This window comes from Dama dama, chromosome 5 (assembly GCF_033118175.1).
Source record: "Dama dama isolate Ldn47 chromosome 5, ASM3311817v1, whole genome shotgun sequence".
Classification (NCBI taxonomy): domain Eukaryota; kingdom Metazoa; phylum Chordata; class Mammalia; order Artiodactyla; family Cervidae; genus Dama; species Dama dama.
In genome coordinates this window covers 32049155-32064248 of record NC_083685.1, presented here as the reverse complement: position 1 = coordinate 32064248, position 15094 = coordinate 32049155, and the positions used below count along the sequence as shown (strand labels likewise).

The 15094-nt window shown below is 39.0% G+C and overlaps 1 protein-coding gene across 1 annotated transcript in view; it reads left to right on the top strand.

Moving 5' to 3' along the window:
* Positions 1-15094, top strand: part of SPMIP2 (sperm microtubule inner protein 2) — a 119606-nt gene that overhangs the window by 91878 nt on the left and 12634 nt on the right. Inside the window, exon 4 of the mRNA XM_061140706.1 lies at positions 14246-14444. Within this exon, the coding sequence (XP_060996689.1) occupies positions 14246-14444 (199 nt within the window). The remainder of the gene's footprint in view (positions 1-14245; positions 14445-15094) is intronic.

Sequence of the window (15094 nt, the reverse complement as noted above, 5' to 3'; positions counted from 1 at the left end):
CCAGCTTCCCTTTTCTCCATGTCCTCTCCAGTATTTGCTATTTCTGCTCATTTTAATGATGGCCATTCTGACAGGTAGGAGGTGATATCTCACTATGGTTTTGATTTGCATATTCCTGAGGATTAGCAACATTGAGCATCTTTTCATGTGCCTTTTGGCCATCAGTATTTCTTCTTTAGAAAAAAAATGCCTATTCAGGTCTTCTGCCCACTTTTAAATCTCGTTCTTTGGTTTTTTGACGGTACTGAGTTGTATGAGCTATTTAAATATATTGGCCATTAATCTCTTATTGTTCATATCATTTGAAAATATCTTCTCCCATTCAGTAGATTTTTTTGTTTTGTTTTGTTTTATGATCTGTCTTAAAATTCCCTGGAAATATCCCATTCTCAGGACTTGTCATTATTTGGCCTGACTGTGTGAGCAGCTCTATCTCACAGGCACTCACAGGCACTCATCCAAGGCAATAATCATTTAATGTCACAGCTGCCTGAGGTGGGGAGGATGGCAACACCGATTGGGGCAAACAAGAAGCTGATCAAAAATCTTTAAGGGAAAAACTGGGAAATGAGATGTTGCTGCTGCTAAGTCGCTTCAGTCGTGTCTGACTCTGCGCGACCCCATAGACGGCAGCCCACCAGGCTCCCCCGTCCCTGGGATTCTCCAGGCAAGAACACTGGAGTGGGTTGCCAGTTCCTTCTCCAATGCGTGAAAGTGAAAGTGAATTCGCTCAGTCGTGTCCAACTCTCAGCGACCCCCATGGACTGCAGCCTACCAGGCTCCTCCGTCCATGGGATTTTCCAGGCAAGAGTACTGGAGTGGGGTGCCATTGCCTTCTCCTGAGATGTAGCTAGAGGATTTCAAAAAGCTGTAACATGTTCCTCGAAATCTAGAAGGCAATGCACATGCTCAGGAAAGACCCCAGTATGTCCTAATTGCTCACCTTTGGCTGACTTTGAAAGCTCCATAAAGGCAGGAAATGAAGATTAGGGCAGAGTTGTAAGCTACCTACTAGGACATTGAAGATATGCCCACACACTCATAAAGGCCAAAAAACACTGATTTGAGGCACTGAAGGAAATTTCTTTCTAATCTTTAGCTGACCACTAAGCTAGGCAAGCAGAAAATTCAGGAGGCATGCATGACAGTTTTAAAAAGTAGTCTAGGAAAGTCACTAAACAACAGCAATGTCACCACCACTACCACCAAAAAACAAACAAAACAGAACAAACGAAATCCAAGCAGCAACAGCAAGCCCTGGAGAGAGGGAGGAAATCTCATTTCCAGAATTAGCACACTGCACTATCTCAAATACCAAATTTTCAACAAAAAATAATGAGACAAACAAGGAACAGGAAACTATGGCTAAAACTCAGGGGGGGAAGCAGTCAGTAGAAACTGTGCTCAAGGAAGCACAGATATAAGTGTAATTAAGTCAACTGTTACAAATATGTTCAAAATACTAAGAGAACGTGTTTCAATAGGTGGGTTAGGTGTGGCAGAGGATAGAATAGAACATGAGTGTGACTGAGCTTAACACGCAGGTGAGTGCTAACCAGGGAAGAGACCAGGGCATGACTCAAGGTCACTAAGAACAGACAGGGCTTCCCAGGTGGCGCTAGTGGTAAAGAACTTGTTTGTCAATGCAGGAGACATAGGAGATGCAGGTTTGATTCCTGGGTTGGGAAGATCCCCTGAAGGAGGAAATGGCAACCCACTCTAGTATTCTTGCCTAGAGAATCCCATGGATGGAGGAGTCTGGTAGGTTGGCTCATAGGTTCCCAAAGAGTCAGACAAGACCAAAGTGACTTAGCACAACTCACAAGAGCAGACAACAGCATCCAGGCTCAAATGGTCCCTTGTTTACCTACCTCAAGAGGAGACAGTACACAAATATTCATCTCCTTGCATTATAACAGCCCTCCATAGCTACTGGGTCCGCTCAGCAGCTGCCATGGCCAGTGAGCTGCATTCTCCTCACTTTGTGCCATAGAAGAAGGACACCAACTCTTACTCCCTAGAGTCTGAAATACACAAAGTTGGGGATGTCCCTGACACATGCATTGCCAAGCAGTTCTGAGAAAGTTTCACATGCTCAAGATTAAGGGAATGGGTAGTACTGACTGTGCTCTGAACTCTTTGCATCCAGGATGACTTGTGAGCTTGCCAGCATGTCCTTCACTCAGCACAAGGAATTTCTTGGGAACACAAAGGAAGTGTTGGACTGAACTTGGACCCTACCCTCACAGAAACCATGTTCAAAAATTTAGTGGAAATCATGACAACAAGGTCTTGCCAATGAGAGAATATCAATAAAAAGATAGAAACTGTACATGTAAAAAATAGAAATTCTGGAATTGAAAAGTATAGTAACTAAAATTTAAAAATTCCTTATGGGAGTTTAATAGCAGATCTGAGCTGTCAGAAAAGAACTGATAAACTTGAATATAGGTCAACTGGGTTTATATGAGCTGAGGAAAAGAAAGAAAAAAAGACTTTTAAGAAAATGAACAAGGAAGAGAGTTCTGAGACTGTATCAACATAGCATAATGAGAATCTCAGAAGGATAGGAGAAAGAAAGAAAGGGGCAGAAAGAGTATTTGAAGAAATTAATGCCCAGAAGCTTCCCAAATTTGATAAAAAACAATAATTGACATATTTAAGAAGCTCAACAAGCTTCAAGTAATATAAACTCAGAGACCAGGCAAAGAGAAAGAGCGAATCTTGAAAGTAGCAGGAGAAAAATGAGCCACTGTATACACGGATCTTCGAGATTAACAGTTAAATTCTGAGCATAAATAATGGGAGCCAGAAGGTAGTAGAATGACATATTCAATGTGCTGAAAGAAAAAAAAGTTTGCCAAAAATTCTATACTCAGAAAAACTATCCTTCAAAAATGTAGGAGAAATTAAGGCACTCCTGACAAACAAAAACTGAGAGATTTTTGTCACTAGCAGATCTGCCCTACGTCGAATGCTAAAAAGAGTCTTTCAGGTTGAAATGAAAGGGCAATAAACAGCAATTGAAATCCATAAAAGAATTAACAAGCAATGGTAAAGATAAACTGCATAGGTAAATTTAAAAGTCAGCATTAGTGCATATTGCCTTTTAACTTTTTTTCTGTATGATTTAAGAGACAACTGCATAGAACAATAATTATACAATTTTGTTGATGGGCTTATAATTTAGAAAGATGCAAATTTTATGATAATAGTACAAACAAGGAGGAAGAGCAGGGAGCTATGTTGAAACAAAGTTCTTGTATATGATGAAATTAGGTTGGAATTAATTGAAACTAGGTTATTTTAAATTAAGATATTAATTAAATCCCCATGCCAACCACCAAAAAAATACCCCCTCAGAAACATACAATAAAGGCATAACAAGGGAATTAAAATAGCATACTAGAAAATACACATTCACCTCAAAAGAAGGCAGTAATGGAGAAATAGAGAAACAAAAACATTAGGCATATAGAAAACAAATAACAAAATAACATAAAAATCCTACTTTATCAATAATTATAATGAGTGTAAGTGGGCCAATCAAAAAGTAGAGATTGGCAAAAAATGATCCAAACATATACTATATATCCAAGTATAAACAGAAGCACTTTAGATACAAAAATGCATATAAATCAAAAGTTTAAAAAATTGAAAAAAGGTGTATCATGCAAATAGTAAGCAAAGAGAGTTGGAATTGCTATTCTAATATTAGACAAAGTAGACTTTAAGACAAAAATTGTTACAAGAGACAAAGGACATTTTATAATGATGAAAGGGTCTTAATGTCTTCCATGACATAAAAACTATAAACAAATAGGCATCTACAACAGAGCCAAAAAAAAGGAAAAAAAGAGGAGAAACTGACAGAATTAAAGGGAAAAGTAGGCAATTCAACAATAATAGCTGGAGAATTCAGTATGTCATTATCTATAATGAATAGAACAACTAGACAAAAGATCAGCAAGGAATTAGAAGATTTGAAAAACACTAGACTTAACAGAAATCTGTAGAATACGCCATCTCATGACAACGGAAAACACATTGTTTTCAAGAGCACATAAATTTTCTCTAGGATATAACATGCTATACCATAAAATGAGCCTCAATAATTTAAGAGGAGTGGAATCATACAAAATATGTATTTTGAAAATAATGGAACTAAATTTTAGATCAATAACAAGGAAAATTTAAGAAATTCACTTGTATGTAGACATTAAACACAAACTTAATCTGCAAGTCAGAAAAAAATCACAAGGAAGTTTGAAAATGCTTTGAGATGAATGAAAACAAATGCACAACATTTGAAAACTTATGGGGTACAGATAGAGCAGTGCTCAGAGGGAAACATACAGTTGTAAATAATTATATTTAAAGAAGAAATATCTAAAGAATCAAATCTTAAATTCCAAAACTCTAGAAAATGAAATGTAAACTAAACTTAAAGCAAGTAGAAGGAAAAAATAGTAATACACAGGGTAGAAATAAATGAAATTGAAAATAGAAAAATAATAGATAAAATCAATAAAGCAGAAGTTGGTTCTCGGAACATATAACATAGTTGGCAAATATTTAGTGAGACTAAAAATACAAGATTCATACTATAAGAAGTAAATCAGACAGAGAAGGACAAGTACTATATGATATCACTTATATTACAAAGCAGAAACAGACTCACAGATAAAGAAAGTGAACTTATGGATACCAAAAGAGAAAGGGGAGGAGGAAGGATAAATTAGAAGTATGGATTAACAGATACACATCACTACATATAAAATAGGTAAGCAACAAGGATTTACTGTGTGGCACAGGGGACTGTATCCAATATCTTGTAATAACTATAATGAGAAAGAGTCTGTACAACTGTAGCTAACACACAACCACAGTTAAATTTAAAAAAAGGAAATACAAGATTCAAATTGCCAAAATCAGAGACATTACTGCTGATCTTACAGAAATAAAAAGGATTACTATAAATAATGATAAGCTAACACTTACACTTAACACTTACACCTAAATAAAGGTAAGTGAGATAAAATGGACAAATCCTAGAAACACACAAATTACTAAAACTGAAGAACAAATAGAAAATCTGAATAATTATATAAGTAAAGAGATTGAATTATAATAAAAAAAAAACTTTCCACATGAAAGAGACTAAGTCTACATAGCTACACTGGTGAATTCTAGAAAACATTTATAGAAGAATTAATATCAATCTTTCAAAAATTCCTCCAAATAGAAGAGGAGGAATGTTTCCTTATTTATTCGTTACCCTGACAGTAAATGAGGCAAACTATAGACCAGACTCTGTTATGAATACAGATGCAAAAATCCTTAACAGAATACCAGCAAACAAAAATTATATCCAGCAACATGTAAAAAGGTTTATACATTATGACTAACTGGCATTTGTCCCAGGAATGCAAGATTGGCTCAACATATGAAAATCAATCAGTGTAATACACTATATCTATAGGACAGGTGTAAAAACTACTTGGTCATCTCAATAGATGCAGAAAGGCATTGGACTAAAAATCCAACGCTATTTCATGATGAAAACACTCAACAAATTAAGAGTAGAAGTAAATAGTCTTAATTTGACAAAGGTCATCTACAAAAACCCCACCACTAATATTTTTAATAGTGAAAGGCTAGATGCTTTTTCTTTATGAGGAAGAAGAATAAGATATCTGCTCACATTATGTGTATTCAACATTATAGGAGAGATTCTAGCCAGGGCATGTAGGTAAGGAAAAGGAATTAAAAACATCTAGATTAGAAATGAAGTTAAAATGATGTAGATTACATAATCTCATATATGGACAATTCTAAGGAATCTGCATAAAACCTATTCAGTGTTAGTCACTCAGTTGTGTCTGACTTTTTGTGACCCCATGGACTGTAGCCCACCAGGTTCCCTGTCCATGGAATCCCCCAGGTAAGAACACTGGAGTGGGTTGCCATTTCCTTCTCCAGGGGGTCTTCCTGCTGCAGGGATCAAACCCAGGTCTCCTACATTGCAGGCAGATTTTCTACTGTCTGAGCCTCCAGGGAAACCCTAAAATCTATTAGAACTAATAAATGAGTTCAGTAAAATTACAGGATAAAATGTCAATGTACAAAAAGCAATTGTATTTTTATATACTAGTAATGAATAATCTAAAATGAAATTAAGAACAATTGCATTCACAATAGCATCAAAATAATAAAATACTTAGGAATAATTTAATAACAGATGCATAAGACTTATAAACTGAAAACTACAAAACATCACTGAAAGAAGGAAAAGACCAATTAAGTGGAGAGACACAACGTCTATGGACTGGAAGACTTAACACTTTTAAGATGGCAATGTCCTTGAAATAGATCTATAGATTCATGCAATCTCTCTCAAGATATCAGCTTTCTCTGCACAATTAACAAACTGATTCTAAAATCTAAATGGGATGCAAGGGGCTGAAAATAGCCAAAACAATCTTGATAAAGCGTAATGTTGGAGGACTCACATTTTTCTATTTCAAAACTTACTACAAAGCTATAGTAATCAAGACAGTGTGGTACAGACAAAAAGAGAGACATGTAGATCAATTGAGAGTCCAGAAATAAACCCTTACATTTACAGTCATCTGATTTTAATAAGGGTGCTGAGACAATTCAGTATGGAAAAATAGTTTTTTCCAAAAATTGGTGTGGGGATATTCACAAGCAAAAAATTGAAGTTGGACCTCAGCTTCACACCATATGTAAAAATGAACTCAACATGATTGTAGATCTAAATGCAGGAGCTAAAACTATAAAACTCTTGGAGGAAAACATTGAATAAGTTTTTGTGACTTTGGAATAGGCCATGGTTTGTTAGATATGACATCAAAGAACAGGGTCAAAAGAAAAAAATAGACAAATGAGACAATTAAGTAATTTTTATGTTTCAAAAGATACCATCAAGAAAGTGAAAGGACAGCTGACTAAATGGGAGAAAATATTTTCAAATCATAAATCTTATGAGGAGTTGTATGCAGAATATACAAAGAACACTCCCAAGTCTCACAGTAAAAGGACAAACAACCCAATTAAACATGGGCAAAGAATGAATAGACATCTTTCCAAAGAAGATGTGCAAGTGGTCAATAAACCCATGAAAAAATGTTTACTGTAATTAGTTATTAGAGAAACACAAATAAAAACCACAATGAGATACTACTTTACACTTGGATGGTGAAAATAGAAAAGAAAGGCAAATACAACTGTTGATGAAGATGTGTAGAAGCTGGAACCCTTATACTGCCAGGGGCATCATAAAATGGCAAAACCACTTTGTTTTTTGAGTCTTGGATTTTTGGTTTTTTAAATTTTATTGCAGTACAGCTGATTTACAATGTTGTATTAGTTTCATGGTGAAGCCATTTTGGAAAACATCAATTTCTCAAAAAGCTAAACATAGAATTACCATACGATGCCACAATTCTACTCCTAGCTATCTACCAAAGATAAAGGAAAATATATATCCATACAAAAACATACATAAATGTTTAATAGCAACACTATTCTTAACAGGAAAAAAGGTGGAAGCAACCCAAATATCTATCCACTGGTGAGTAGATAAACAAGATGAATATTACTTGGCCATAAAACAGAACGAAGTATTGATGCATACTATAACATGATAAACCTTAGAAACATTATGTTAAGTGAAAGAAGACAACTCCAAAAGGAACATAATTATACAATTCTATCTTATGAAATGTCCTGAATAAGTAGATACATAGTGGATAGAGAGTCGATTAGTAGTTGTCAAAGGCTGGAGGGAAGGGGAAATGGGGAGTGACTGCCAATGGGCATAGGTTTTTCTCTTTAGGGTGATAAAAATAACTGGAATTAGCAGTGTTAGTTGCACAACTTTGTGAATATGATTTTAAATAATTATATTGTTTACTTAGACATATGGATTTTATGGCATGTGAATTATTATATCTCATTGTTTTAATGACACAAAGCATGATTGCTGCACTGAAGGTCAACCTATCAAGGTGTAGTGATAAAAAAATTCATTTATTCAAGAATCTGACATATATAAGTACTCTTATAGACATTTGGGAATATTTCCAAAATATCTGCCTGCCTTTCTCTTCCTTTCCCCTACAATTTATTAGAGACACTGATGTAGTCTAGCAGAGGAACTGTCACTCCAGAATGAGAAGTTGGGGATCCATGGTGGTTCAGAGCAGGATGAGAAGGGTACCTCTTGGGGGGCTTTCAGAGGGTAGCGTGTTGGGTTCCGGATGGGGTGAGGAGGGCAGACACAGGTGGGGAGGGGGTGGTAGCAGTGTGATGCTGGTGATAGACAGGAAGACTGATCAAATAAGCAAATAACATAACGAGCATGGGAGCCAAGTTCCCCTCAGCAGGAGAGAGTCACACATTTGGAAAGGAAGAAAACTACAGTGAGCCTTCCAAAGCGCCGTCTTATCTAGGAAAGCTGTGTGCAGTGGCACCTCAATAGTATGAGGAATGCCCTACACCCAGATCTTGGTTTCTAAGTACCATTTTCCACTAGAAGGAACTACAACCCTGGAATAATCCATTTCTTGAAGGAGAGAATATAACATGAGTTGGGGGAAGGGAAAGATGCTTCTGGAACAACTCTATGTTAAAAATTAAGGAAGTGCTCAAAGAATGACTGGGGTGCATATAAAGGACAGCAGAAGCCAGATCAAAAGGGCTCCAAAGAGTCAAGTCTAGGACAATTTGAGCATCAGAATGAGCATCATGGATGATAACCTAGTGAATAAAACAGGGAAACATGAATTTATACTAATGTTAACTGATTAATTGACAGTTTGACACGGATGAGATTTTTACAGAATTTCAAAGTGTTTTCCCATGAAACACTCATAACAAACAGGAAAATTAATTTTACAAGAGAGAAGCCTGACAGATACCACTGATCAGTGACTTAAGTGAACCTTACCAGTAACAGGACAAGTCACACCGTTGCCATTCTAGGTTATTCCTGTCCAAAGATGCAGAACCTAAATCTACAAGAGGAAACATAAGATAAACCCATCTGGCAGTGTTCTTCAGAAGGATCAAGGCTGAGTGAAAGTTGCAAGAAGATTGAGAAATTGTTCCAGATTGAAGGGGACTGAATAAATAAGAAAACAAAAGTGTGATTCTGACCTGAATCCTTTTGGGACAACTGGCAAAATATGAATGGTGTCTGAGAAGTAGGTAGTAGTAATATAAATATTAATTTTCTGATTTCCTCAAATACCCACACCAAGGGATATTGGAAATAATTGACATGAATTACTGTATAAATTTAGGGGGTACAGTATGGTGGCTTGATTAACATACATTGTGGAATGATTACTACAATAGGTTTAGTTAACATCCATCATTTCATATGGATACAATGGAAGGAAAAGAATAACATTTCTCCTGTGATGAAAACTCTTAAAGATCAGTTTGTGTTTCTCATACATCAGAGTTAACTGTAGTCATCATATTATACATCACACCTCTAGTATGTATTTATCTTACAACTAAAAGTTTACACCTTTTGACCACCTTCATCCAGTTTCCCTTTCCCCTGTGCCCTGCATCTGGTAACATAAATCTGAACTCTTTTTCCTTTGAATTTGGTGAGTTTTGTTTTTTGCTTTTTTGAGATTCCACAAACAAGTGAGGTCATACAGTAGTTGTCTCTGTATGACTTATATCACTTAGTATAATGCCCTTAAGCTTCATCCATCTTGTCACAAATGGTAGGATTTCTTTGGTTTTTTTTCAAATGACTGAGTAATATGCATTATTATGGATATTCATTGGAAGGACTGATGCTGAAGCTGAAACTCCAATACTTTGGCCATCTGATGTGAAGAACTGACTCATTGGAAAAGATCCTGATGCTGGGAAAGATTGAAGGCAGGAGGAGAAGGACAGAAGATGAGATGGTTGAATGGCATCACCGACTCAATGGACATGAGTTTGAGTAATCTCTGGGAGTTGGTGATGGACAGGGAGGCCTGGTATGCTGCAGTCCAGTGGGTCGCAAAGAGTTGGACGCGACTGAGTGACTGAACTGAACTGAATATACATTATATAGGTGTATACCACAACATCTTTATCCATTTATCCATTGACAGACACTTGGGTTGTTTCCATGTCTTGGCTATTATAAATAATGCTGCTGTAAACATTGGGGTGCAAGCATCTTTTCAATTTAGTGTTTTTGTTCCCTTTAGATATACTCCCAGAAGTGGAATTGCCAGAGCTTATGGCAGTTCTGTTTTTAATTATTTTGAGGATCCTCTATACTTGTTTCCATAGTGGTTGCACCAATTCACATTCCTGCCAACAGTGTTTAAGAGTTCCCTTTGCTCTACATCCTCACCAACACTTGTTATTTTTTGTCTTTTTAATGATGGCCATTTTGACAGGTGTGAGGCGATATCTTACTATAGTTTTAATTTGCATTTCCCTAATGATTAGTGATGCTGAACATCTTCTCATGTGTGTGTTGGCCGTTCATGTATCTCTAAAGGAGAAAATGGGGAAATGTCTCTTCAGATCCTTTGCCCATTTAAAAATTGGCATATTTTTTAATTTTGCTATTGAGTTTTTTTTATGTATTTTGGATATTAGCCCTTTATCAGATATCTGGTTTGCAAATATTTTGCCCCATTATATAAGTTGTGTTTTCACTTCATTGATGGTTTATTTTGCAGTACAAAAGCTTTTTAATTTGATGTAGTCCTATTTGTTTATTTTTTATTTTGCTGCTTATGCTAATTTCCTCTAATTTTGATGATTATATTGAAGTTATATAGAATGTCTTTGTTTGCAGGAATTACACATGTAAGTACTGAGTTGGCCAAAAAGCGTCTTTGCAGTTTTTCATAACATTTCATGACCATAAACTGAAGGAACTTTTTTGCCAACCCAATAGTTGGGAATAATGGGTATTACGTCAATAATGTACTTTCAAATTGTTTAGGAAAAGAAGCCTTTAATGTGTGCCTCCATCTTTCTATAAGCTTGAATTTATTTAAAAAGAAAAAGACCTGAGCCTTAGGGGTCTACTTAACATAATCAATAGAATGTTACATTAAGAATATTTGCATTACTTGGGGATAGTGGTGTGTGCATGTGTCTGTGTGTGTGTGTCTGTGTGCATGTGTGTGCGCGTGTGTGTGTGTGTGTCTGTGTATCTGTGTGTCTCTGTGTGTGTGTCTGTGTGTGTGTGTGTCTGTGTGTGTGTGTCTGTGTGTGTGTGAGAGAATTTGCTGCCATTGTGCGTTTGTAACTAACACCAATCATTACTGATGGCCTGACATTCATACTTCAAACCTTTCTGGGGCCAAAGCTTCTGCTCTTTCATCAGCTTTTGACTTTTGTGGCTCATTTGTAAGTTCCATTATAGTGTGTGTAAATTTCCATAGTTGGTGTGGCAATTGTATGTATAAGATCTCTAAAGTCTCTGACTTAGAATTAATTTTTAATTTTCTATTGTTCGTGGTAAGGTGAGATTCAGGGCCATAGGACAGTCTGAATTTAAAACAGATTATAAAATATTTTAGCACTTGAATGAAGACTAAGGACGTGCAAGGATTTTTCTTTTCTAAGCTCTTCTGTGTCACTCCTTCTGTAATATATTATTTTTAGGGAAATGTGGCACATTTGTATGAAATGGTTTTCCTAGGAATCATGAATCAAGCTAGTGGAAACAGTAAACAGTGCCTGTTCCATACATTCTAACCAGCAGCTCTCTTTCCCTTTACGCTTTCCTAAAATTGTCCCTGGCAATTACTCTGTAGTCATGAATGAGAAAACTCAGACAGGGGGGTGCAGGGTCCGTGCCTGCATACCTACCCTGGTGGGAGGGAAGCTGCTGCAGAAGGGTCGGGCCTTAAAGTGACTCAGCTCTGATCCTCTCCCTCCTCATCCATCACAGATCCCCCGGGCCAGCCATGCTTCAGGAGGGTAATGCGCCTGGGAGGCAGTGATGAAGAGGCACTTCTGGGTTCTTTAAGGAGCCCCGAAATGGGAGGAGGAGAACCTATTGCACTAGCAATTTATTAATAAGTATATTCTACCAGCTTCCATCAGATAAGTCAAATACAATGTGCTACCAAAGGAGGAAAACAGTTAAAAAAAAAAAAACTAAGATCATGGCATCCGGTCCCAGTGCTTCACAGCAAATAGATGGGGAAAAAGTGGAAACAGTGACAGATTTTATTTTCTTGGACTACAAAATCACTGCAGATGGTGACTGAAGCCACAAAATTAAAAGACACTTGCTGCTTGAAAGAAAAGCTATGACAAATGTAGACAGCATATTAAAAAGCAGAGACATTACTTTACCGACAAAGGTCTATCAAAGTTTTTCCAGTAGTCATGTACGGATGTGAGAGTTGGACCATAAAGAAGGCTGAGGGCCAAAGAACTGATGCTCTTGAAGTGTGGTGCTGGAGAAGACTCCTGAGAGTCTCTTGGACTTCAAGAAAATCAAACCAGTCAAACCTAAAGGAAATCCACCCTGAATATTCATCGGAAGGACTGATGCTGAAGCTGAAGCTCCAACACTTTGGCTCCCTGATGTGAGGAGCCTACTCATTAGAGAAGACCCAGATCCTGGGAAATATTGACAGTGGGAGAAGGGGATGACAGAGGATGGGATGGTTGGATGGCATCACTGACTCAATGAACACGAGTTTGAGCAAGCTCCGGGAGTTGGTGATGGACAGGGAGGCCTTGCGTGCTGCAGTCCATGGGGTCACAAACTGTCCAACATGACTTAGTGACTGAACAACAAGGGGTGAAGGAAGTCTTCAGAGGAGAGGTGTTGTCAAGGAGTAGCTGCCATTTGTCCCTGAAGGAGAGGGTGGTCACAGGGAGAAGGAAAAGTGGGGGACAAGGCCAGCGGTCTGGAGGTGAGTCCTCCTCTGAGCTGGTGGAGGTGGGGGCGGCTGGGAGCACAGGGGTCTCAGCGGGGAGAAAACGGCCAGTGGGAGGGGCCTGGGGGCCCCATGGGCACAGCATTAAAAAAAGAAACAGACAGTGACCACCCCCCTTTGTGGACTTGGAGAGCGGACCTCTGTCCTACTAGCAATGGGGTATCTAGGGGCAAGCTTGCAAGAGGTGACAGGGTCTCTGTGGTTGTGGAGAGGAAGGAGGGATCTGGTGGAAGGAGAGGTCTCCCCCTCTATTCAGCTCCGCTCAGTGCTGCCTCTCCTCCTGGCCCCAATTCCCACAAGTTCTAGAACCCACCTGTCTTTAGTTGTTTTCAAGTTACTTCCCTAGTGTTGGACTTGCCAGGAGTGAGGGCCGCACAGATCTGCCCCGACCCTTGACCCAAAGAACTGAAGAAGCCAGAAGACTCAGGGTCTAGGAAAGGAGCTTTGCAGTGGCCAAGAGGCCCTGGGTGCCTGGTAAGAGGGGTTTGGGGGTAGGAAGCTCCAACTTTCTTCCAAATGAGAGTGTTAGTTGCTCAGTCACATTGGACTCTTTGCAACCCCATAGACTGTAGCCCTCCAGGGTCCTCTATCCGTGGAATTCTCCAGGCAAGAGCATTGGAGTGGATTGCCATTTCCTTCTCGAGGGCATCTTCCAAATGAGGGATTGAACCTGGGTCTCCTAAGTTGGCAGCCTGGTCCTTTGCCAGGGGAGCCCATGGCGAGTCCTTATCCTATGATCCTCTTGTCTTTGCCCCTAGACCTGGCCCTTTACCATGGATAAGCAGTCCTCAGATAATATTCTAGTTTAAGGGTGTTGGATCGGGAAAGGAGAATGAAGCCAGGATCTTTGCTGTGGCTCACTGTCCAAAGCCAGAGTCTGCCATCACCAAGCTGGCATTTCCCTGAGTTCCCGAGGTCTCAGACCTAGCCGGAGTGTCCTTCGGGAGAACTCAAGGCCTGGCTCGCCCCCAGCTTCCCATCAGCTGGCCTGTTCGGCTTGGAAGGATGCCTGGAGCAGTCATGGTACTCAGGCAAAATGATCAACAACCTTCCTAGATAAGTGTTCACCTTGGAAAGTAGTTCCCTGGGGAAGTGGAGGGGCAGAGTCTTGAAACTTCTCAGGATGCTGGCTCAGGGCTTGGGGGCCTTAGCTTTTCAAGCTCTGTGGCTAGAAATCACCATGATCACAACAGAAGCAGATGAGTCTCCAGCATCTGAAAACTGGTGGCCTTATTTCTAACATCCTTCCAGTGTGAGGACCAACCAATTTGTTTCTGTTTCAGGCAACCCAATCCTTCTATTATGGATGCGGAAGGAAGCCCCAGTCGTGGTTTTATTGCCTGGCACATGGGGGATTATGAGGACACCAGCCAAAGAAACTCCAAACGGGCCATCCTTCTCCGACAGAGCAAGGCAGCCCTGCCGATAGTGTCCAGACCACCGAAGCTGCCGAAGCTACCGAAGCTACCGAAAAAGGAGGAGGTATGGATCGTTAAGGAGAAGGAAATGGCAACCCGCTCCGGTACTCTTGCCTGGAGAATTCCATGGATAGAGGAGCCTGGTGGGCTACAGTCCACAGGATCACAAAGAGTTGGACACAACTGTGAGACTAACTTTCACTTTTCACTTTCATGGGTCATTAGCTTTTCTGAGTCATCCTGGAAAAGGCTAAGCTGTTTTAACATATGACTTAGAGAGTTCTGTTTATAGTAATGGGCTTCCTTAGTGGCTCAAATGGTGAAGAATCCGCCTGCCAGTGCAGGAGACCTGGGTTCAATTTCTGGCTTGAGAAGATCCTCTGGAGAAGGGAGTGGCCTCCCACTCCAGTATTCTTGCCTGGAGAATCCCATGGACAGAGGAGCCTGGCGGGCTATAGTCCATGGGGTGGCAAAGAGTAAGACACGACTACATTTTCACTTTCTTTTTTACTTTTCATTTAATAGTAATACTATAAATAATCGATTTTATCACTCTTTTCAACCTATCAAAATGTTTTGTAATTCATATCGGATTTCCACAGTGATGTCTGTATAGGTGAGTATTATTCCAATTTTACACAAGAGGTGTGACTTAGTCCTTAGAACCACTTATATATCGTGTGGTTTAACCTAGAGAGCATAGCCATCTGCTTG